This window comes from Polyodon spathula, chromosome 19, assembly GCF_017654505.1.
Source record: "Polyodon spathula isolate WHYD16114869_AA chromosome 19, ASM1765450v1, whole genome shotgun sequence".
In the NCBI taxonomy this organism is placed as follows: Eukaryota; Metazoa; Chordata; class Actinopteri; order Acipenseriformes; family Polyodontidae; genus Polyodon; species Polyodon spathula.
The window spans coordinates 33,080,597-33,103,604 of NC_054552.1; the positions used below are offsets into that span (position 1 = coordinate 33,080,597).

At 43.2% G+C, this 23,008-nt stretch overlaps 1 protein-coding gene across 1 annotated transcript in view; it reads left to right on the forward strand.

Annotated features, from left to right (window-relative positions):
• Nucleotides 1-23,008, forward strand: part of LOC121294331 (FERM domain-containing protein 5-like) — a 79,170-nt gene that overhangs the window by 365 nt on the left and 55,797 nt on the right. Inside the window, exon 1 of the mRNA XM_041217937.1 lies at nt 1-62. This exon is cut by the window's left edge and continues 365 nt beyond it. Within this exon, the coding sequence (XP_041073871.1) occupies nt 1-62 (62 nt within the window). The remainder of the gene's footprint in view (nt 63-23,008) is intronic.

Genomic DNA, 23,008 nt, shown 5'->3' on the forward strand with positions numbered 1-23,008 from the left:
AAAGAGAATACAGTTGCACAGTGAGGTTGTTGGATGATACAGAATACACCTGCACCATTCAGGTCAGTCTTACATATTACTGCTGTGTGTGTGTGTGTGTGTGTGTGTGTGTGTGTGTGTGTATATATATATATATATATATATATATATATATATTATATATATATATATATATATATATATATATAGCCGGTTTCTACAACGATGCTGAAACACAGCCTTTTGTTAAACGCACAGCGTGCAGAGCTCGACTGTTGCTTGTGTGCTACAAAAACAGAAAAAAAGCCCACCAACATGTTGCAGGTCCGTGCTTCCGTCCATATCATTGTCATTGATAAATCCTTGAATGACCACCATTGATTAATGGGTGCCATGCAGATAATGATAATAATAGAGGTAAAGATGCTGATGTAACTTATGTGGTTTGGTGCTGGGTGATAGTGGACATGTGCTGCTACTATAACGAGTGTCGATATGGATGTCAGTGGTTCTGAATTATGAGCAAGGAGTCACGTCGTGTTAACAAACTTGGGTACTATAGATCTGTGTAGTTGGGAATTACGCGTAGGCTATGCTTGCTGCAAGTCGTTGGTGAAGTAAGTGAAGCTGCTAACTTTTGCGGCGCAGCAATCCATTACAAACAGCACTGCCTGGATTATATTTCATCTGCTACTAGAACTACGTATCATCGTGTGTTTTGCAAGTGAATATCGTAGTATATCCTTGATGAAAAACGATATCCGGGCAAGGCTAGGCGCAGAGGAGCAGAGGCTGTCTGTATATACAGTGGTAAACCAGAACAGTGCAACCAGTTCCGTTTATCACACCGACACACAGAGACGGGGTTACTGCAGCAATGCAACTATTAACAGTAATTGCCTTGAATCTGTGCTTTGATTGCAAGAACCGCCAGCAGCTGTGGCGTGTTTATAGTTGTGCCCATCCTGTATGTTCTGATTGCCTCGTGTAATGCTCGGTTTATTAGTTTGTAGGTGTCGCACGGGCTGCACAAGTGCACAGAAAAAACGTGGCATTTAATGAAACAGATAGTGAAACAGGCGCTCTCCACTATATAAATTACTGAAGTTACAATGCATTAGTCTGTGTTCAGCTGAGCCATTGCCTCATGCTGACTTGGAGTAGGATCTTTTCAAAGGGCTTCATTATTATGACAATTACCAGGAAGGTGAGCATTGATGTAGTATTGTATTATGATGCCATTCCATTATCTGCCAATTTAGCATTTTTCATTAAGAAATATAGCCAGCCTTTATACCACAATAAAACACTGATGGTCATCAAAAGACAGATATGTAGGCACCAGTAGCTATGGAAGTGTGCAAGTAATTCATAAATAATAATAATACCATTTCTAATTCATAAAAACAACCAGTGCACCTATCTTTGATTAATCATGTTAATATAATGCATGATGGAGACTGCTTTGTCATACCATTCCAGCTGCACTTTATCAGGGAGGCTCTCTCTCGCAAACTTTGAAACAGTGACACTTTCACCATCATTTGCATTCCTTTACATGTGTGTGCATATGTTGAGATTCTGCAGTGAATTATGCACATAGATTACAAACACGCTCTGGAAGAAGCAGTACTGCAGTATATGCAAGGCACTGCTGTACAAAGCTGTGCTTATTGCATTTAAAGGTTGTTAAATACAGTGCTCTGTTAAGAGCAATACTCCGTTACAGTAATCCTTCTGATTGTTTTGAAGATTGCGGTCAGACTAGTATGAAAAGGCTTGCATTAGTGACTGCTAGTGATCTGTTGCAAATCCTGTTTAGAAATTTAGTTCTACTGGAGTCCCATCAAAGAGGTGGAACTTCTGCCTCTGCACTACTTCAATCAGTCTCACTGTGCTGTGCAGATGGACACTCCTAGATTTGCAGAGCACTGTTGCTGATGTATAGGTTGAGTTGAACTTGGTGTTAATCTTTAGTTTGGACACTGTGAATCACCTTTGCATATACAGTATACTCTAATTGTTTTAAAATGATGCTTGAAATAATACTTGGAATAATAGTTCTGATCTGTGATCTCCACTTCTTCCCATGCTAGGTAGAGTGACGGTCACAATAAACATGTTTGCTGTTCAGTGCTATCTTTCCCATGCTGCTACACTGAGATGGATTGCCCTGGGCACAGAGATCTAATAATATGGTCCCTCTGTTCCAGGCCCATTGATTAATGCATGCAGAGGGTAAGCTGGCAGGAGCGAAGGCAGACTGGGAATGCTAAGGATGTGGAAACTTTTAAATGGCATAGCTTTTAAAAATAAAGGAATACCCTAGCAAGCAGGCCACCTAACTAAAAAAAAAAAAAAGAAAAAAAAGAAAAAACACAAAATGTATGTTGTTAATGCACAGGGAATGTGTTCGTAGGTGTAGGCTGTGCTTTAGAATGGCAGTTTGGGAATAATTTTAAATTGTATTGGAATGAAACTGGAATAATATCAAATTAAATGCATTTAGGCCAAGCCAAAGGAACTTCGGATGAAGTTTGACATTGGATTTCATTTTATTTTTTCTTCTTTGCAAATGTAAAGAAGTATGCCCTTCTATTTCAAAATATACATAAAAATTCACAATAAAACTCAGTGCTGGATTATATTACCAAAACCACTGGGGTATGAATATGAATTTTTAAAAGCAAGAATGAAGCTCCGATTTTTTACACCCTTTTTTAAAATAATTTTTCTTGCACACGAAAACCTCCTGGCAGCGCTCCAGATTAGAGTTTGGGTCATTGAGTAATTTGCACTCCAGCTTAGACTCTATGTGAGTCAAATGTATTTTGGGCAAATGCAACATTACCTTATTCACCAGTCACAAACACGCATTGGAAGTGAGTGCATTCCCTTCTTTTTTTAAATTGAAAACCGGACTTATTAACCATTGAGATGCCGGGAACCAGCGAAGTACAAGAAGCTTGACAACATGCAAACTCGAGCTGTGCAGCGAAGTTGCTGTGCATATTCTTTGCCTGTTAAATTGCAATATCTAACTATCCGGCCTCTGTAACACATCCTCGGCTGTTCTCCCAGTGGGATGGTTTATCGACCTGCTTATTAGCCTCATTGAAATGCAATGCAGTGCATAGATCCCTGGATCTAGACCTCACGTGTGGTTTATTTAGTGCTGTAGTGCTGGAGCTGGGCAGACCTAATGCTGGACAGCCCCTGAAGGGTGGCACACCTAGCCGTGGAGTTAATAACACATCTAGGTCACACTTTCTCTCCTAGACGTTTCATTTCCACCATGTGCTGCGACTTGATGCCCACAGGGTCTGTTTTTGTTACATCCCCCTCTGTTTTTCTAAACTTTTTCAATGGTTCCTTCTAAATCTTTCTCTGTAGTTTCAGCGCGTCGGAACCAGGCTTGTATGTGTGAAATAAAATTGAAACGGACTGAAATTGGAGCAGTTATTTATTTGTATTTTTCATTTAGATTATATAGAAATTAAGCTACACAACAAAGTTCAGGGCTGGAAATCTCCCATAGCAGATTCCAAGTTTAACTGCTAAGAGTACCCGTGCCATTGATTTTTAAAGGGTTAGAGCACAGTCAAGAACACATTCAAGGAGCACCCATTTAGTTTTGATGTCTAAAAGAACCCAGGCACTGCATTACAATGCAGGAGGGGTTAGTAGGAGCGATAATTGTAATAGCCTTAATGCAGGGCAGCATATTCAGTTCTGCCTTAATGCACAGTAACCTTTTTAAATATATGGATTTGTTGGCTTGAAATGGCTGTACCGTTTTTGCGGAATGAAATTCCATCTCTTATTATTATTATTATTATTCCTCTCTGGGGATGCTGCTCGATTAATCACAAAGTGATTGCAACCCCCCCCCCCCCCCCTCCCAACCCCCCCCCCCCCCCCCCCCCCCCCCCCCCCCCCCCCCCCCCCCACCCCCCCCCCCCCCCCCCCCCCCCCCCCCCCCCCCCCCCCCCCCCCCCCCCCCCCCCACCCCCCCCCCCCCCCACCCACCCCCCCCCCCCCCCCCCCCCCCCCCCCCCCCCCCCCCCCCCCCCCCACCACCACCCCCCCCCCCCCCCCCCCCCCCCCACCCACCCCCCCCCCCCCCCCCACCCCCCCCCCCCCCCCCCCCCCCCCCCCCCCCCCCCCCCCCCCCCCCCCACCCCCCCCCCCCCCCCCCCCCCCCCCCCCCCCCCCCCCCCACCCCCCCCCCCCCCCCCCCCCCCCCCCCCCCCCCCCCCCCCCCCCCCCCCCCCCCCCCCCCCCCCCCCCCCCCCCCCCCACCCCCACCCCCCCCCCCCCCCCCCCCCCCCCCCCCTAGCCCCCCACCCCCCCCCCCCCCCCCCCCCCCCCCCCCCCCCCCCCCCCCCCACACACACACACACACACACACAGTCTGTGAGCGTGGAATATTAAAACACTCCTCACATCTCGAGGTCACATTGAAATTGTAAGCTGACCACTGGAGCTGCTGTGTGATGACCTCACCAGCACGAGAAGGGCTTTGTTGATTCACTTTGCCAGTCAGACAACCTTTGTGAAGATTGCAGAGTGTTAGACCCAAGACGCAGGGTCATACTGAAAGACTGTTACAATCTGTAGTAGCAGTCTCTATTATTCCATATTAACAAAAATGAGTTCAGGAGCATTGATGGCCAGTTCTTAAAAAGCAACAGACTGTACAATAATGCAACATAAACAAGTATTGTGCACACATTCTCAATGTGCACAAAACATGTTAGCTTTAGCTGTCAATAAAGAGTGCCAGTTCAGAAATGTCTTTCCTGTACTGGTGAATGCTAGCCTATTTAAGCACTGCAGATTCCTGTATTTAACATGTGAAAAGAACATAAGGGCTACAGATTAATGACGATGCCTGTCAATACGCATTCATTAACATTATTTACAGCTTTGGAAATACATGCCATTCAACACTCAGTGCAAGCTTTATAACATGCATCTGGCAACTGCCTTTCCTGTCTATTTCATTTGTCTATGTCATTTGGGGATTATGTGTTATAAACTGTGAGATCGGGCCTCTACTGTTTGTTTTCGCGGAGCATGTGGTGAATATGTTACTGTGCTCTGAAAGAGGGTTTTGTGTGTCCCGCGCCCCTCCCTCTCGGCCCGGTGGCTGTCGAGGGGCTCCCATTGTCTCCGCTGTGTTCTTGCTGCTGCATCTCTCCCCTGAGCCCTGTCCCATGGTGTCTTTCAGCAGGGATCGCTGCATTCATTAAATCACACCAGATGTCAAGATGTCATGCTCCTTTCCCCAAGCCTGAGCAAGAGCACCGACTAATCATCCAGCAACAAGAGACCTGAGCAAGAGCACCGACTAACCAAGAGCACAGCATCCACAAGAGACCCGAGCAAGAGCACCGACTAACCATCCAGCAACAGAGAGACCGATCCAGCAACTAACCATCCAGCAACAAGAGACCTGAGCAAGAGCACCGACTAACCATCCAGCAACAAGAGACCTGAGCAAGAGCACCGACTAACCATCCAGCAACAAGAGACCCGAGCAAGAGCACCGACTAACCATCCAGCAACAAGAGACCTGAGCAAGAGCACCGACTAACCAGCCAGCAACAAGAGACCTGAGCAAGAGCACCGACTAACCATCCAGCAACAAGAGACCCGAGCAAGAGCACCGACTAACCATCCAGCAACAAGAGACCTGAGCAAGAGCACCGACTAACCATCCAGCAACAAGAGACCCGAGCAAGAGCACCGACTAACCATCCAGCAACAAGAGACCCGAGCAAGAGCACCGACTAACCATCCAGCAACAAGAGACCCGAGCAAGAGCACCGACTAACCATCCAGCAACAAGAGACCTGAGACTAACCATCCAGCAATAAGAGACCTGAGCAAGAGCACCGACTAATCCAGCACCAGAGCAAGAGCACCGACCAGCAACAAGAGACCTGAGCAAGAGCACCGACTAACCATCCAGCAACAAGAGACCTGAGCAAGAGCACCGACTAACCATCCAGCAACAAGAGACCTGAGCAAGAGCACCGACTAACCATCCAGCAACAAGAGACCTGAGCAAGAGCACCGACTAACCATCCAGCAACAAGAGACCTGAGCAAGAGCACCGACTAACCATCCAGCAACAAGAGACCTGAGCAAGAGCACCGACTAACCATCCAGCAACAAGAGACCTGAGCAAGAGCACCATTTGCTGATTGGACCAACCCAGCTAATGCTGTTCAGAGTTCAGGCTTTGGTTCTTGGTGACACAGTCAGCTCTTTAGTAGGTAAAAGTATTTACAAGGCATTCACTGACCATGTTGGCATCCTCAGTATGATGGCTTCATTCCTCACTGTCACAATAGCAGCGGGCAGACACATTACACACAACTCCAGCTAACTGATGTTGAAAGCTGAGGCTTCTCCTCATATGTCCTGCTGGGTAAAGCTTAAACAGATTGCAGTTAAATATTTAATGTTTATAATGAATTCGCTTCAGTGAACTGTTGATGGATGCCCTCCTGGAAAGGACAGAAATGTCAGCCGTCTCGTTCCTTGTACTGTATGGTTTTCAGTGGGAGGACCAACGTGGATCTGTTCACGATCCGTATGGCTGATAAAACCCATGTGATAGTGTGGAATACAGCACTGAAGAAACATGTGATAGTGTGGAATACAGTACTGAAGAAACATCTCCACTTTTAGGGTTTTGCATCAGTATTATTTTTGAAGGTTATATCTTACAAAGTTTTGGAACGGAGTGTTAATTTCTATAGTTTTTAAAATCTTAACAAGACCCTGCCATTCTCATATTTCACTCTTCACATTTCATAAGAGGGCAAACGATCCCCTCATTCTAACTTCTCATTCCTACTACTTTACTTATCAGATATTGGCACTGCACGTTTATTAGAGGACATGCACCTTGGCTATTTACTCAAGGTTATTTTGGGGTTGTGATTTCATTATTGGGACCCATTTTGATATTGGGATGTTTCTGAATACACTGCGCTCTTCCTACAATGGATCAGATTTCAGTGACCTGTCTTTCTTCTTTGTTACCGGAGTTCAGTTCAGTCAGCAGCAGCGACAATAGGTTATCAATATGCAGGTCAGCAGAAAGGTGTTATTACTGACGGCGCAACATTGATTTGCATTTGAGATTTCCAGCAGCTAATATGATGTTGCACCCAAGAATGATTACTGCGCAATTACAGCACTGAATGTTCTGTAGTCAGAAAGGTTACTACTGTATACCAAGTTTAGATGCATGGCAGAATCTGGGAATGCAAGAACACCAATGTCAGCTGATGAAGGTATTCCAGTCCTTGGGATATTTAATGACAGATAAGTAGCAGATCTACACAGATGACTCAGATCCCTTTGCTTGTGGTTTAAGCTGTGTTCAAACCCTGACTTTCAGAGGTGTAAGGATAGGATGCATTAACCTGCAGGATCCACAAAGCAGTTAACCTTCTATCACCTACAGGGGGCAGAATGGATAGCAGTGCGTCGCACAACAGTGCCCGGTACATTGACACATGCATTAACTGTTGCTCAGTGAGGCAGATTGTGAATACAGATGAAGAGCTGTAACAGCAGTGACTGTCAGAGCAAACGTACAGTAAGAACTTGAAAGAATGAATGCACAGGTTCAAACATCTTGGTATAAAGTGGAGAGCTTCACGGACTGGAGCCAAATGAAACCTGCAACGTCTCTCGGAGGCAGGACTGTGTGATGCAAGTCTGGTGAAGATTGGTCAAGGCTGTACAACCCAAACAGCCAAATGCAGCATTTCAAAGGGACACAGTGCTGTAAGCCTTCAGGTCAGTTAGGAAGGGTTTGGCTGACTGCATTTGCCCTGCATATTTAAAGGAATTGAAGGCTGTTGAAAACAAAGAGAAGGGCATGGTTTAATTTTTTCTTGGGCTTACAGTAGAGGGGGTGAAACCTATCTTAATTCTCCAAAAAGGTCTTTTAGCCCCATTTAAGCAGGTGCATTTGAAAAGGCTCAGTCTTCATTTAGAATACAAGCAGGCTGTATCCTCACCAGGGCTCCAGTGCATATCTGCTTCTATAATAATACGCCAGAGCTGCATTTCTGAAAGAAATAGCTGTCTGATTATTAGGGACCCTGGGAAATAAATCTTCATCTTGCTTAATCCATATGAGAAGGAATAATTAGTTAAGCCGCTTTCGGGTTTAGCCACTCCGTCACACTGCTACGGAATGTGATAATAGCGCGATGATGCTGTTGGTTCAGCTGTTTGTGCAGAACTTGGCTTCTTCAAATCCCATTAAATGCACCTCATTGTCAAATAGTATTTGAAGTCTAAAACTGACACGTAAAATGCTTATTCTGTTTCAGTATTTCTTATTAGAGTCAGACTGCTTTATGTACCTGAATGTACTGCCAAGTTCAGGGTTAGTAGCTCTGCCGTGCTGACTGTTAACATCTCCAGTCCATAAGAGCAGGATTTGTGTTATTAAAGGTAGGGACTGCAGACATCTCCCAGTTTAATATAGTAAGCAGATTAACTTTTAGATTTGCTGACCAGCAGAAACAAAAAGACAAAAAGAAAAAACTGCCTGAAATATTTTGCAGGTTTCGCATGGGAACTGATCAAAAACAGCCGTGCACAGTTTACATTTCATTCTAAAAGGAATGAACACCATTTTAAACAACTGTGATAATATTGACTGACGTTTTGATAGATTTTTTAAAAGAACAATAGAAACAGAAGCTTAAAAGAATCCTCTAAATGCCAGTCCCTTTTCCCAGTACTAGCTCCATTGGTGGATAAGATGAGAAATAGGCTGGGAATGCTATTAGAAACATTTGGGTGGATGTCACAATGTCTCAGGAAGCAGGGCGTCTCCTAGGTGACAGGGGAGTGCACATAAAGACTCACTTCTGTTGTTGCCACGGTGATTCCCAGGCAACATTCTTGGAACAAGGCATATAGTAGCTGCTTTGATTACTGTATTCCCCCCCCCCCCCCCCCCCCCCCCCCCCCGGACAGAAAAGCAAAACAAAACACAGGAATCTAAAAGAGCAAGACAAAACAAAGAAATCAACTGTTTTAATGAACTTCTTTATATTGGGTCATTACTTTAAATTTAGAAATACGTGGCAAGTAAGACTAGCAAACTGAGAGCTTTCTTTAACCCTATGTTGTATTGTATAGCATGCTTTTAAAATGAAAATACATGTTTGCCGTGAAATGCGCTGCTTTGAAAAGGGCCCATTTGGCACTTATAGAGCGAATGGAAAGGGCACAACAGATTGGTGTCGTTGTTCTGTTAGTTCCAACTGCATTAAAGAATCAAATCCACAGAATCCTTGCTGGCCTGTTCTGTTCTGTTCTCCTGTGAGCAATCTCTGGAAGTGGAATCCCTTGGTGTTTTCTAATTGGTCTTCACTTGTGTCATATGAAATAATGTTTTAAATTGATTATGTTGAATTTTCCCTTTGTAACCTTTTGGAGATTTGAGGGTAAGAAGCAATGTGGGTGTCAGCATTTGAATCCAACTCCAATAAAACCTGTAGACTGTGAACTCTTAAATATACAACAACTGCATGCAACCTTGTTAATTCACCTCGACAGAAAACATTAAAACCACTAGAATCACTCGAGAGTGACAACAGCAGCTGCTGCCAGCACCGACAGCATCTCAATACATTGTGGCAGCAAAAACAAGAGTTGAGGGGCCTTTTCAGTACAAGCATTTCGGTTTTTAATACCAGTGATGATATCGTCTTACTTTTACAGAAAGTGTGCCTTTGCATTTTGTTTGGATGTGTTTGAGAATGAGTTTGTTAAATTGCAGCTCTGTCACTGGCCACCTTGTCCATGGAACTCATTGGCCATTGGTCAACTTTACTTGTCAGTGCTGTTTTGTCATCATTGGCTGTCTTCACTTGTCAGTTATGCTTTCTGCAAATGCAACAAAGTGATCAAGACCAGAGGCAGACAGGTTTAGTATTGAATTGATAAAACAGTCATTGCCTGGAGGATCTCAGCTGAGTTGGACATGGGAGACAGAAGACAGCTGACAGGAAAGGCATCACATCCTGTTGGTTTGCCAGCCTTAAAGGGAGACCCATTCTTCTTGTCTCCCATCAGCTGATGCAGTGAGAGCATCTCTGGGTTTTCTTGAAGGAGCTTTTGTCAGTTCTGATGAAGGGGTTTTCTTTGACATTGTGTATGTTTGGAGATCAAACAGCCACACTGTTGCTGTGCTTGCTATAAAAGTTTAAAATGTGTGCCAGGCCTTAAAATTTCATGAGGAGTTATCTCAGTGCACTGCAGTACAACTCAGGAAGCAGCTGGTACTGCAGTGTTGCAGCACAGGATAATCCTGTCGTACGCTGCCTGCCTGCCTGCCTGCCTGCTGCTTCAGCTAACCTTTTTCAGTCATCGATAGTATTGCAAATTGTGGTTAGAAATGTAAAACTAGGTGGAAGTTGAGACCAGGGTAGGCTTGTTCTGTTTCTATCAGCAAGAGGAGATTGAGTTTTTAAGATCAATCATTTTCAGTCTATTGAATGAAGGCTGCTGCGGGTTGTTTTCAAGTGTGGAAGTAAGTGGATAGATGGGACAGTGGATGATCATGTGGAACATCGGAGTGCAATCCTGGCAATTCTTTGTATAACCTGTTGACGCTATATATATATATATGTATATAAAAAATGTATTTATATTTATTTATTTTAACCTGTATTGGTGTCTAGAGAGTGTCAAGCCATTCCTAAAAGTTGATTATTAGTTTTTTTTTTTTTTTTTTTTTTTTTGTAGGTAGGTAAAATGATTTCAAAATAAATCACAACTCTAGAGATACTGGGCTAAATTCTTTACTCCAGTTCATCATTCGCATAATTCTTTACGAAAAGGAGAAACACACCCAATAAAGTTGCAACACCAAAAATAAACAACTTAGACTTTTAATTCATGGGCTTGAATGAAGTATTATGTTTTTTCTTATTCGTTTAGATGTTTCATTGGTGTTTTCTACCATTCTGAACTGTATTTTTGCTAATGCCGATTTGGAGTAAATAGCTTTGAGAATCGAGCCCGCTGTGTTACAGTTTGAAACGCAAACAACGCTTTTTGATGCTCAACAGAGAAAACGTCAGCGAATGTAGCTACATTATTTTAATACTTCTGTATAACGGCATGAAAGGTGCTCTATTAATATGTATGGGTTTGTATAGTATTGTAACCTTGACTGGGTTTCCTGTCAAAAATGAGTTCTCATTGAAAGTATGTCCTTGAAATACAGACAAACACACAGTGGGATCCAATGGGAGTGAATACATACACCTGTATCTGCACTGCACACGCTGTAACATGATCTACCTTTTAACCCTTCTATAGCCCAGCAGGGTTTGCAGTCTGAAACACCTGGAGCAAGGCACTGGAACAAGCTGACATTGTTTCTTTGGGATACAAACTTCCCAAGGGATCAACAGTGTAAGTTTCAGGGTAAACAGAAAAACAAACAAAAGAACACGGAAAGAAAAGGATGAGATTTTGTCTGATCGGGTGTCTGTTTCTGTGAAATGTGAGCTCTGATATTCCAGTCACACAAACCCTGCCTGTATCAAAGAGCAGGGATCCGGGGGCCCAACCCGCGAGAGGACCAGTACTGCTAAACCAGCATCAAGCCAGGCAGACCCTGCACTCGGGTGCAATAAATAATTAGTGCCACAGGCAGGCTGCAATTGCAATTTATCCAGATTGCACAGATGGGTTGTCATATTTATTACATGCTCGAGTTGCATTGCTCAGCATTTAACTGGGTGCGCAGAGAGCCAGAAAGCCTTCAAGGAGCTGTGTAAGCTACACTAAAAGGGCAGTTGGAGCTGTTAAAAGAGGGAATTTACTGAGTGGTGGTGATAAGATATAAACAAAGCACAAAAGCATGTTCACGTATCAGTGAATCATTACCCGTTACACACTGTAACAGCACCTTCACGCATCAGTGAATCATTACCCGTTACACACTGTAACAGCACCTTCACATATCAGTGAATCATTACCCGTTACACACTGTAACAGCACCTTCACATATCAGTGAATCATTACCCGTTACACACTGTAACAGCACCTTCACGCATCAGTGAATCATTACCCTGTTACACACTGTAACAGCACCTTCACACATCAGTGAATCATTACACCTGTTACACACTGTAACAGCACCTTCACGCATCAGTGAATCATTACCCGTTACACACTGTAACAGCACCTTCACATATCAGTGAATCATTACCCGTTACACACTGTAACAGCACCTTCACATATCAGTGAATCATTACCCGTTACACACTGTAACAGCACCTTCACATATCAGTGAATCATTACCCGTTACACACTGTAACAGCACCTTCACATATCAGTGAATCATTACCCGTTACACACTGTAACAGCACCTTCACATATCAGTGAATCATTACCCGTTACACACTGTAACAGCACCTTCACATATCAGTGAATCATTACCCGTTACACACTGTAACAGCACCTTCACATATCAGTGAATCATTACCCGTTACACACTGTAACAGCACCTTCACATATCAGTGAATCATTACCCGTTACACACTGTAACAGCACCTTCACATATCAGTGAATCATTACCCGTTACACACTGTAACAGCACCTTCACGTAACAGCACCTTCACATCAGTGAATCATTACCCGTTACACACTGTAACAGCACCTTCACATATCAGTGAATCATTACCCGTTACACACTGTAACAGCACCTTCACGCATCAGTGAATCATTACCCGTTACACACTGTAACAGCACCTTCACATATCAGTGAATCATTACCCGTTACACACTGTAACAGCACCTTCACATATCAGTGAATCATTACCCGTTACACACTGTAACAGCACCTTCACATATCAGTGAATCATTACCCGTTACACACTGTAACAGCACCTTCACATATCAGTGAATCATTACCCGTTACACACTGTAACAGCACCTTCACATATCAGTGAATCATTACCCGTTACACACTGTAACAGCACCTTCACGCATCAGTGAATCATTACCCGTTACACACTGTAACAGCACCTTCACATATCAGTGAATCATTACCCGTTACACACTGTAACAGCACCTTCACGCATCAGTGAATCATTACCCGTTACACACTGTAACAGCACCTTCACGCATCAGTGAATCATTACCCATTACCCGTTACACACTGTAACAGCACCTTCACATTATCAGTGAATCATTACCCGTTACACACTGTAACAGCACCTTCACATACAGTGAATCATTACAGCACCTTCACACATCAGTGAATCATTACCCGTCACACATCAGTGAATCATTACAGTCACACACTACACACTAACAGCACCTTCACAATCAGTGAATCATTACCCTTACACACTGTAACAGCATCAGTGAATCATTACCCGTTACACACTGTAACAGCACCTTCACGCATCAGTGAATCATTACCCGTTACACACTGTAACAGCACCTTCACGCATCAGTGAATCATTACCCGTTACACACTGTAACAGCACCTTCACGCATCAGTGAATCATTACCCGTTACACACTGTAACAGCACCTTCACATATCAGTGAATCATTACCCGTTACACACTGTAACAGCACCTTCACATATCAGTGAATCATTACCCGTTACACACTGTAACAGCACCTTCACATATCAGTGAATCATTACCCGTTACACACTGTAACAGCACCTTCACATATCAGTGAATCATTACCCGTTACACACTGTAACAGCACCTTCACGCATCAGTGAATCATTACCCGTTACACACTGTAACAGCACCTTCACACCTTCACACATCAGTGAATCATTACCCGTTACACACTGTAACAGCACCTTCACGCATCAGTGAATCATTACCCGTTACACACTGTCACACCTTCACACATCAGTGAATCATTACCCGTTACACACTGTAACAGCACCTTCACGCATCAGTGAATCATTACCCGTTACACACTGTAACAGCACCTTCACATATCAGTGAATCATTACCCGTTACACACTGTAACAGCACCTTCACATATCAGTGAGTCATTACAATTAAAAGCAGAATTATTACAATTAAAAGGCTGCAAGCTGGTCGTTTAGCACTTCATTTAACAGAGCAGTTCCAGTCTCTTTGCTGTGAACTGACCCATGCGAGTTGGTATGAGGGGGAAGGGTGATGGCTCAGTCTTCTGTATATATGCACAGATGGACCCTGAGCTCTGCAGATTGCCCAAATTTATGCAATCTTTCATTGTATTCTTGAAAACTGTGGGGGAAGAAAATGGATGGATTCCAGTGCGATCCAGTTGTGGGGACATTTACAGTAAAATACAACTTTGCCACTGATATTACATGCACTCTAACATTGTAATACAGTCCTCTTGCTATGTTGATTCATCTTTCACAGAGTTATGGACTATCCTGAATAATGTTGGTTCATTAATTTATTAAAATATGTCACTGGGATCAAAATATAATGGCTTTATAAATGGCTATAAATGGGCTTTTCAGTCTTTCTTCTCATGATTGAGAAACAGTTCATTAAACCCGCTAAATCATTTTACTTGGTTTGTTCAATCTTTTTAAAAGGAGCAAAAGCCTGCTTGTCCCGTCTGGAGAATCACAGTTTAATGTTGCGCAATCCCCACTTTCATTGTCCCTATTGGGAGGCAGCGTGCTGTAATGTGCAGAGCACAGGGATGCTTGAAGTCAGACGCTGCTGGACTTGTGGTGTGATCTTGAAGGGCAGGTCACATGTGGCAGCTGGGGGTCACTTTGCATGCTGTAGTTTCAGAGCAGTGTCGGGGCTTGCTGTGCATACACCATCACCCCCTAACAGGGTCCTGTATGGACTGCATTCTAACATGGGTTTATACAAGGCACAATACAGGTATTTGTGACTTGCATGTAACACACATTGATTTTCCATGCAGAGATTGGGTGACAGCTGGGAGTAGAGACTCTCTCTCATGTCTGCCCAAATAGTTCTCTGGTTCTGCGTGGTTGGAGGTCAGAAGAAGAATCTCCAGGTGTAAAGACGCCATGCTCCCAGAATGTTACAGCGAAGGGTTTGCTACCAGGTAAGAAGCTGCATCCCTAGTTTATTTCATACAGAATACAAACCCATGTGCACCCCCTTTTGCGATTATAATATATGGATTCAAGGGAAGATCCAGTTTTCTTTGTTAATTAAACATCTCAGAGCAAATTAAGCACCTTAAGTAGCTTGGTAATATGCAGGTCATTTATTATTCTTTGCTCTTTCTTCTTAAAGAGGCCCATTGGAGACCTATAGATACAAAGATAGGAAGTCTTGGCACCCTGGTGAGGGAGTGTTACTGTAGAGTTACACTACATTAAACTCCCAATTCAGTAAGTCTGTATGGACACAATTCCATCTGCGCTAGTCTGCAATGCTCAGTCTCCTCTCGTTTCCAAGATCAAACTGAGGCTGCAGTCTAATCTGCAGCTCAAGTCAAAAATCACCTGTATGCATGACTATTTCATGGAATTGCTATTTATAAATGAATTCACCAGTTCCCAATATTACCCTCTCAGTGTGATATAGTAAACGGCCTTCATCTTTAGACTGCATATTATTTCTCTGCATTCCAGATTTATAGCCTGCTTCTCGCATCCTGTGCAATGGACCCACATTAGGTAACTTTCAATGCTAACAGTCCCACCTGAAATCACTTTGATCTCGATCTGCTGCTGGTGGAAGTGAACCAGCCTGATTTCTATTCCCTCTTCAAGTCGATCTCCGTGACTGCTGGAAATGTGGTTTATTTTTCATTAAACGTCAGTTTTGATCCCCGGTGCCTGACAAACCTGAAATGTATTGGTTTGTCTGGCACAGGGTCCCAGCAATGGGTCTAGCGGGGGTTTGGTAATGGCTCTCTTCAGTTTTCTTCAGGTTAGAATGGAATTATAACAAAGTGTTCCTCATTTCACTCTGTATAAGGGGTTGACCACACCTGGCCTCATTTTCATCCATGCATTATTTCTGAGCAACATCTGACAGCGTCTGTTTGCTGCAACCCTTGTACAAAATTGCCATTGAAAGCACTGCTGGGAGAGTGCCCGTGGGATGGAGTTTAGGCAGATCTGTTCTGTGTGAATTGAAGTGTCCCAGCGCATTTCATTGCCATTGATATACCCTTAGAGCTCCATTGACTCCCCTGTCTGAGGTTCATTAGGAAACAAGCCATTTGCTCAGCCATTTAATTACCCAAATTGCCAATGGTAACGTACTATTAAAAAGGGTAGCTTCCACTTTCCATATTCCTGCCTTTATTGTGAAACAGCTCCCAGTGTGTCACGGGTTATTACCTCCAAATAAGGGCTGAGGCAATAACACAAAGCGCCTTGGAGTATTCTGTTCTGAAAAGAAAATGGAATGGAAACCAAACTGACTCAAAACGGGTCTCTTTCAAGCAGCACAATCAAGCACACACAAGCCATACAAAAGAACTATTGCCCAGTGGGTGTAGAACACTGTAATGATTCTGAATAATTAAAAAAAGAAAACACTGGAATGATTTAGTAACAGTGAAAAATGCTTTACGGCTCAAGTATCGTTTCCATCAATGTATTTCATTGTATTCATTAGAAAGCTGTTTTGTTTTTTGTTTCAGGCTCCTGCATTGTAAAAGCTGTGTGTTTTTTTTACACTGAACTGTAAGTGTCCCTTGGTATTGCAATACTTGCTGTCAGCAGCAAACTGCACATGTATCTACAATTAAAGACACACAGCACAGGTGACCTGAACCTACAGTTGTGCTGTTAACATCAATCCAAAGGCTGGGCATTTTTGCATCAATGCTTTTCCAGTTTATGTTACAAAACCAGAACAACAAAACAGGTTAATTTTACTGTTTTTACAAGTCCTGTAGCGGCTTGCTATTATTGTGACACAATTCGAAATGCAAAGGTCTTTCCCGAGAGGCATAAAAAGAGCAGCCCAGTGGTACAGTACCAGACTGGAGAATCAGTGGTGAAAGGAAATCAGGAAAGACCTAATAAAATGCCTCTTAGATTTTCAAAGCCACAATGAAGCACAGATTCTGAGCAGAGCTGGAGTGCAGCTCAGCACTAATCTTCCTACTGCAGCAGCATGGGAGCAGGTGTCTGATGCAGGCGGGTTTCTCCTTTGCCAACATAAGGATTCTGAAAATAGATGATCCGAAAGTAAAATATTACATCCCGATGTAATACGTGCTGTGTTCAAATCTACAGTGCATGGGTGTTTGTGACAGGGAAAAAAATGAAAAATGCTTTGTTAAGTTTTTGCTGCAGTTCAACCAAATAATACCCCCGTGTTCTTTTAAAATATTTCTAGCCATTTCAGGTTCTAAGGTGGCATATTAGTTAGCTGTGAGGTGTATCCAGAGTTAATAACACTAGTCTGTGCTCATAGCATCACCAGCATAGCTGTGAACGCATCGTTGTACTGACAAGCTAAGGTTTTACTAAAGGGTACAGACTACAGAGGTAACAAGGCGGGCACAGGGACTGGAGAGGGACAGTGCGTGCGCGTGCGCGTGTGTGTGTGTGCGTGTACTTAGGTGACATACTTCTTAAACATGTATTTCACTGATGCAATTTTCAGTCTGCATTTAAATTAGATATTGTGAGCCCCAGTGGGGTTGTATAATCATGACAGTGTGGGAGTGATTCGTTTTCCATTTTCAAAAGCCCCCCCCCCCATTTGTGCTTTGCTGAAGTTCTCCCGAGACACACTCTTCCCTTCTCTCAAACACGACTGTCAGATTGCTTAGCTATTATCAGATAACCCTTCATTCACTCCATCTTGTTCCTTCCTTGTGTGTCACTCGTACATCAGCCTAACCACGGGAGCCATTCTGCACTGGGACTGGAAAGCAACAAAACGCTTGAGTAGCATTGGAAAATGCACACGCTGTGAATTGTCATTTCTATAAATTGTCAGTAGCAAGCGCAGCGGATAGTGTGCGCTGCTGTTTGGGATTACGTTGTGTTGCATATCTGCAGAAATAAGCAGAAAACAGCAATAGGATATCTGTAGCACCCTTGAACTTGCATTCTTATACCTGAACCGGAGTCAGAGCCACGTGTATATCATTAGAATGTATTTTGGATTTTTTATTAGGCTATTTCAGGGACAGTTAAATCTCGGGCTGCACTAGCATTTTGTTTATGCTGGTTCTGTTTCCAGCATCTACAGTACCTGTATTCTTCTGGAAAATGTCTACTGTATGTAGAAAATCTTCATCTGAAACCAAGGTTGCTCCACATTAAAAGACTCGTTAGAGACTGGGACAGTAGCATTGCAACAGGTGCTGTTTGTTTAGCGGTGCCACTATTTGGAGAAACAGTTCTGGTAAATTAAGCTTCTAAGTTGTTGCTTTATGACCCGCGTACAGCAGACAATGGGATTCATCACTAGTGCAAAATTCTGAAAAGATTCATAAATGTAGGAGAACGCACAAAACAGTGCAGATTGATTCCTGGGAAAGGAGAATGCGTAAAGAATCTGAAAACGGACACAGAGACATCCATGTCTAATACACACCTTTGTTACTGCAAGAACAGTGTTGAACAATGGGCATTGTACTGCTGCATTTTACTCAGTGGAGTCCCATCTTCTGGTTCAGTGTGCCAGCATGTAGGTAATCATGAGGGTCCTTTTAACCCTTGGTTTATTATCAGCACATACTGTAGTGTCATTTGCCCTTGTAACGTAATGAGATGGAAATATATTGCTAATGATAAAGCATGTTTTATTCTGTGTTCTGATTGGTTGACTGGTGGGTTCTAACTGTCTGGTGACCACCAGCAGATCAAGGCAGATTCTTCACACAAATTGTGAGCATAATAGCAAGCAGATATTGATAAGACATATCTTACAAAGCATGTACTCAATCATTAAACTGACGCCTAGTTTTTAAAAGGTGAAAATATGAATTTCTATAATTCAAAGCCTGTGAAGCATTCTCAGGGTTGTTTGTTTCTCAGTTTAATCTGGAATATGAGTTTGTTGAGGCTGCAGTAAATGCTTTAATTACTGTAGTTTTAGACTACTTTGGAGAATTAGATCTCTTGGTGGTCTACACTGTATCTAGAAGAGTCTGGGCAAGTTGCTGTTGTCCTAAAAATGTCTGCTACACATATTGCTACTGTGTAACTGAAGGTATATAACTATTAGTGACTGCTGCAGCACAATTGTATGCTCACTTGAAACAAAACAGAAATTCTCTGGTGTCACTCGCTGCTCTGAAGGTCCTGCACCTTGATGTATTTTTCTGGAAGAAGGGTATTGATTTTATCAGGAATGTGCAGTCTGGGTGTTAAAGACCTTAGCGTGCCACTGATGAACAATCATGCTAGAGTTCTGTGGCATCACAAAGCTCAAGAGAAATGGGACTGTGAGCAGGAGGAGGGAGGGAGGGAGGCAGCCTCTTGAACATGGCTCGCTCTTTTTGGGTTTATTTTTTCCTATTTCTCGCCTCATTTCCCACAACTGATTGTAGGACAAAATGATAGGCTTTACAGAGGTCTGGGTAAGTTCCTAACACTGTAGTTCATACAGTAGATGGCAGCTCTGAGCGTTTCCAACGGCCAGAGGGAGCTGTTTCAAAGGAGGGCCTGTGACTGTAATAAATGCAGGGACTGTGTAGTAAACCCTGTAGTCTGGGGGTACTGAAGCTCACTCTGTGGGGTAAAAGAAACTGGAAGCCCAGGGCTGCAAAGGGGTTCAGATCACCTGTGAATCCTCCTGCACTGCTGACCTGAGCATTCTGCAGTGGGCATGTGCGAATTTCAGTCTGTGCTGCCACAGAGTTTCTTCTGAATGCTACTCCGAATGGGTAGAACCTGAAATCTATCTGTACCGAGCATTCTGCAGTGGAATTTCAGTCTGTGCTGCCACAGTGTTTCTTCTGAATGCTGCTCCGAATGGGTAGAACCTGAAATCTATCTGTACCGAGCATTCTGCAGTGGAATTTCAGTCTGTGCTGCCACAATGTTTCTTCTGAATGCTGCTCCGAATGGGTAGAACCTGAGATCTATCTGTAACACATACTCTGTTTGAGCAGTGTAAGGAAACAGTTTTTTGATCAATGAAATGCAAAAGAATGATTACAAGTTCTGTATTGGTAGGGTTGGCAGGTGCAGGAGTCACAGTGACGGGAGCTCTGATCGGTGCGCTGTGTCCTTCACTCTGCTGCGGCAGCATTTCCCCCTGGTGATTTATTAGTGTTGCTCAGTGTTGCTGACAGTGTAGCTGCACTCTGAATGGAGAACAGGCTCTGAATTCAGGTGTCTAGACTGGACTCGCAGCGATAAGCAACAACTGGAAGGATACATCGTTGGTTGTTTTCAATCACCCTCCCTCTGCGTCCTTTGAGAACACTCTTCACCCCCTCTACATCCTTTGAGAACACTCTCCAACCCATCTACGCCCTTTGAGAACACTCTCCAACCAGTTTACTTCCTTTGAGAACACTCCAACCCCTCTAATAACTTTGAGAAGATTGGGTTTATTTATAGCCAGGGGTTGCAGGAGTTGAACAATACCTTCCTTCTTGTGTCCAGTGCAAGCAGGCTTCACATGGGACACACGGATAATTCCAGCTTCCCTAAATTCAACGACAAACTTTCGACTCCTCATTTTCAACATCACCGACGTAGCACAAACCAGCTCACTATCCCTGCATCTCCTCACTTCAAGTAAGAGGTGGCGTGTTAATTGACTTTCCCAGTCTCTACAAACATGGTTTAAATAACGTCATAGCTAATTAATTAAGACACGCTTTTTATATAGTTTACAGACGCAGGCTCTTTACCTGCTGTGCAGCAATGGCAGTGTGTCTGTCTGGCTTGGAGGCATGTAAACTCTTCCTATTATCAACACTTCTGTTAATGAAAAGGGGTTACAATGATGTTCTCTTACCTCACATTAAGGGTACCGAAGGATCCCCTCATGCCAACATACAGGGGCAGAGTGCATCCAGTAATGCACAGCAAACCTAAATCAAGAGGCTGGTCACATGGAACTCTTTGATAAGCAGTGTACAGGGAGATTATTATATAGATGCAGCTATTTTAAGAAGTGGTGGATGTGCTTTCGAAGGGCTAAAGCAGCATGGCAAATCTCCTGGGCACCCCACTAACATTTCTGATCAGCAACTATGGAAAGTAGCAGCTGTACATGTTCATTTCATGCTGCCAATAAAAATACAAAACAAAAAAATACACCAATCTGTCTGTTTTCTGGGAGCGTGTATGCGTCATAGACTTCCTGCTCTCGTTTATCTAATCACAAATGATAGCATGAAACTCGATAACCACAATTGTATATGCCAAGACACAAAGACATTCGAGATCTGATTCTTTCATTTCATTTTTTACAAAAATAAAGATTTCACATCCCAGCAGCTGCTAGAAATGTAATAATAAGCACAACACACACTCATTCTTTGAAGAATGAAATGCTGGTGAAAAAAAAGCTAATAGTAATTTTGCCTTCAGTAACAACAGAAAGTTGAGCAACCAAGATCAACACAACAAACTACTTCCAAACATTCAAAACAAGCAGGTACTTTAATGAGTTAAATGCACTGACAGAATAAAATGTTTTGCGCGCAATGCTTTGAACACACACACCCACAGGCCACAGGTGTAGTGTACCCCAACATTTTCTATCGGGATCAACCCTGGAGGACATAAACTCCCCATCTTCTGAACATCCGTCTATCCTTTTTTTACATTTAAAATAAAATTGCAGTTCCATATGACCACAAATCACAGGTCTTAGTTTTTACACTATTTCCTGTATATCTAACAAGACTCGTACAAAGAGGCTGAAAGCGAGCAAACGGAGTGGTTTCATGTTTTCACTTCAGGATTAGAGACACCTGAAGTGGGGGGCTGGGGGGATTACAGTTCAGTTGAGAATTGCTATTAAGTGCTACTGAAACCTCATCTGCTACTCTCGCCCTGAGACATACAGCAGCCAGTCTTCACACCACACTGCATATTTTATTTAACGTTGCTGTTCTGTGGAGCTTTAAAACTCTTGTGAACGGTTCGGTGGCACAAATTGAAGCCCTCCATTATCAGCAGCCCCTGTAATTATACATTTATGCAAACTAAGAACCATGATCTGCATCAGGCAGTTAATCCACGCTGATGCTCTCGCGACTCCCTCCCTCCCTCTCACGAGTCGAGCGCCGACAGCCTGAAAACAGAAGTGATTAGAAGAGATTGAGCCCGACAGGGAGGTCGAGTGGCGTTTGCATAGGCTCTGTTTGGAGAGCACTGGTGCTTTTCATTTACTGCAAACTGCAGTCAAATGAAGGTGTGCTGTCTGTAAACCAGGAGTTCCAAAAGTGTCCTGGGTCAAAGAATTATGAAAATGAATAGTCCTGTTAATAATGGACTGCAAAGAGTTTTATTTATATATATATATATATATATATATATATATATATAATATATATATATATATATATATATATCGCCTACATGCAGTAGATGATTTGGGCTCTACTCAGATCAATGTCAGATAATCAGCTTGTTAGGTAGTGGAAGGAAAGAAAAATACATTTTGGAACCTTGTACAGCCATCATATGTCGCCAGGACTGGAAGAGACCTGCAGCAAACTAATAAAGGCAATTCTGATGTGCGTTCACAGGTCAGGATTGTCCTGTCCCGCTGGGTACGGAAGGGATTTGTCGAGTTGAGAAATCCAGATATTGCGAGAGTGGAGTTCTATTTTTTATTTTGGACTGCACAGGTGAATAGATTGACAGCACTCCAGGTTAAATTGAATCTATCCACCCAAACGCAGCAAGCAGAAATGAAGAGTCTTTTTTTTTTTTTTTTTTTTTTATTGCACAGCCCTCATGGTAGAGCATCAGGGAAGCAGCACAGCTGCACCCTCTTCTGTACAGTCAGCTGCTTCTGTGAAAGATCTGGCCCTGCTTTGCTGGCTGGAGAGATC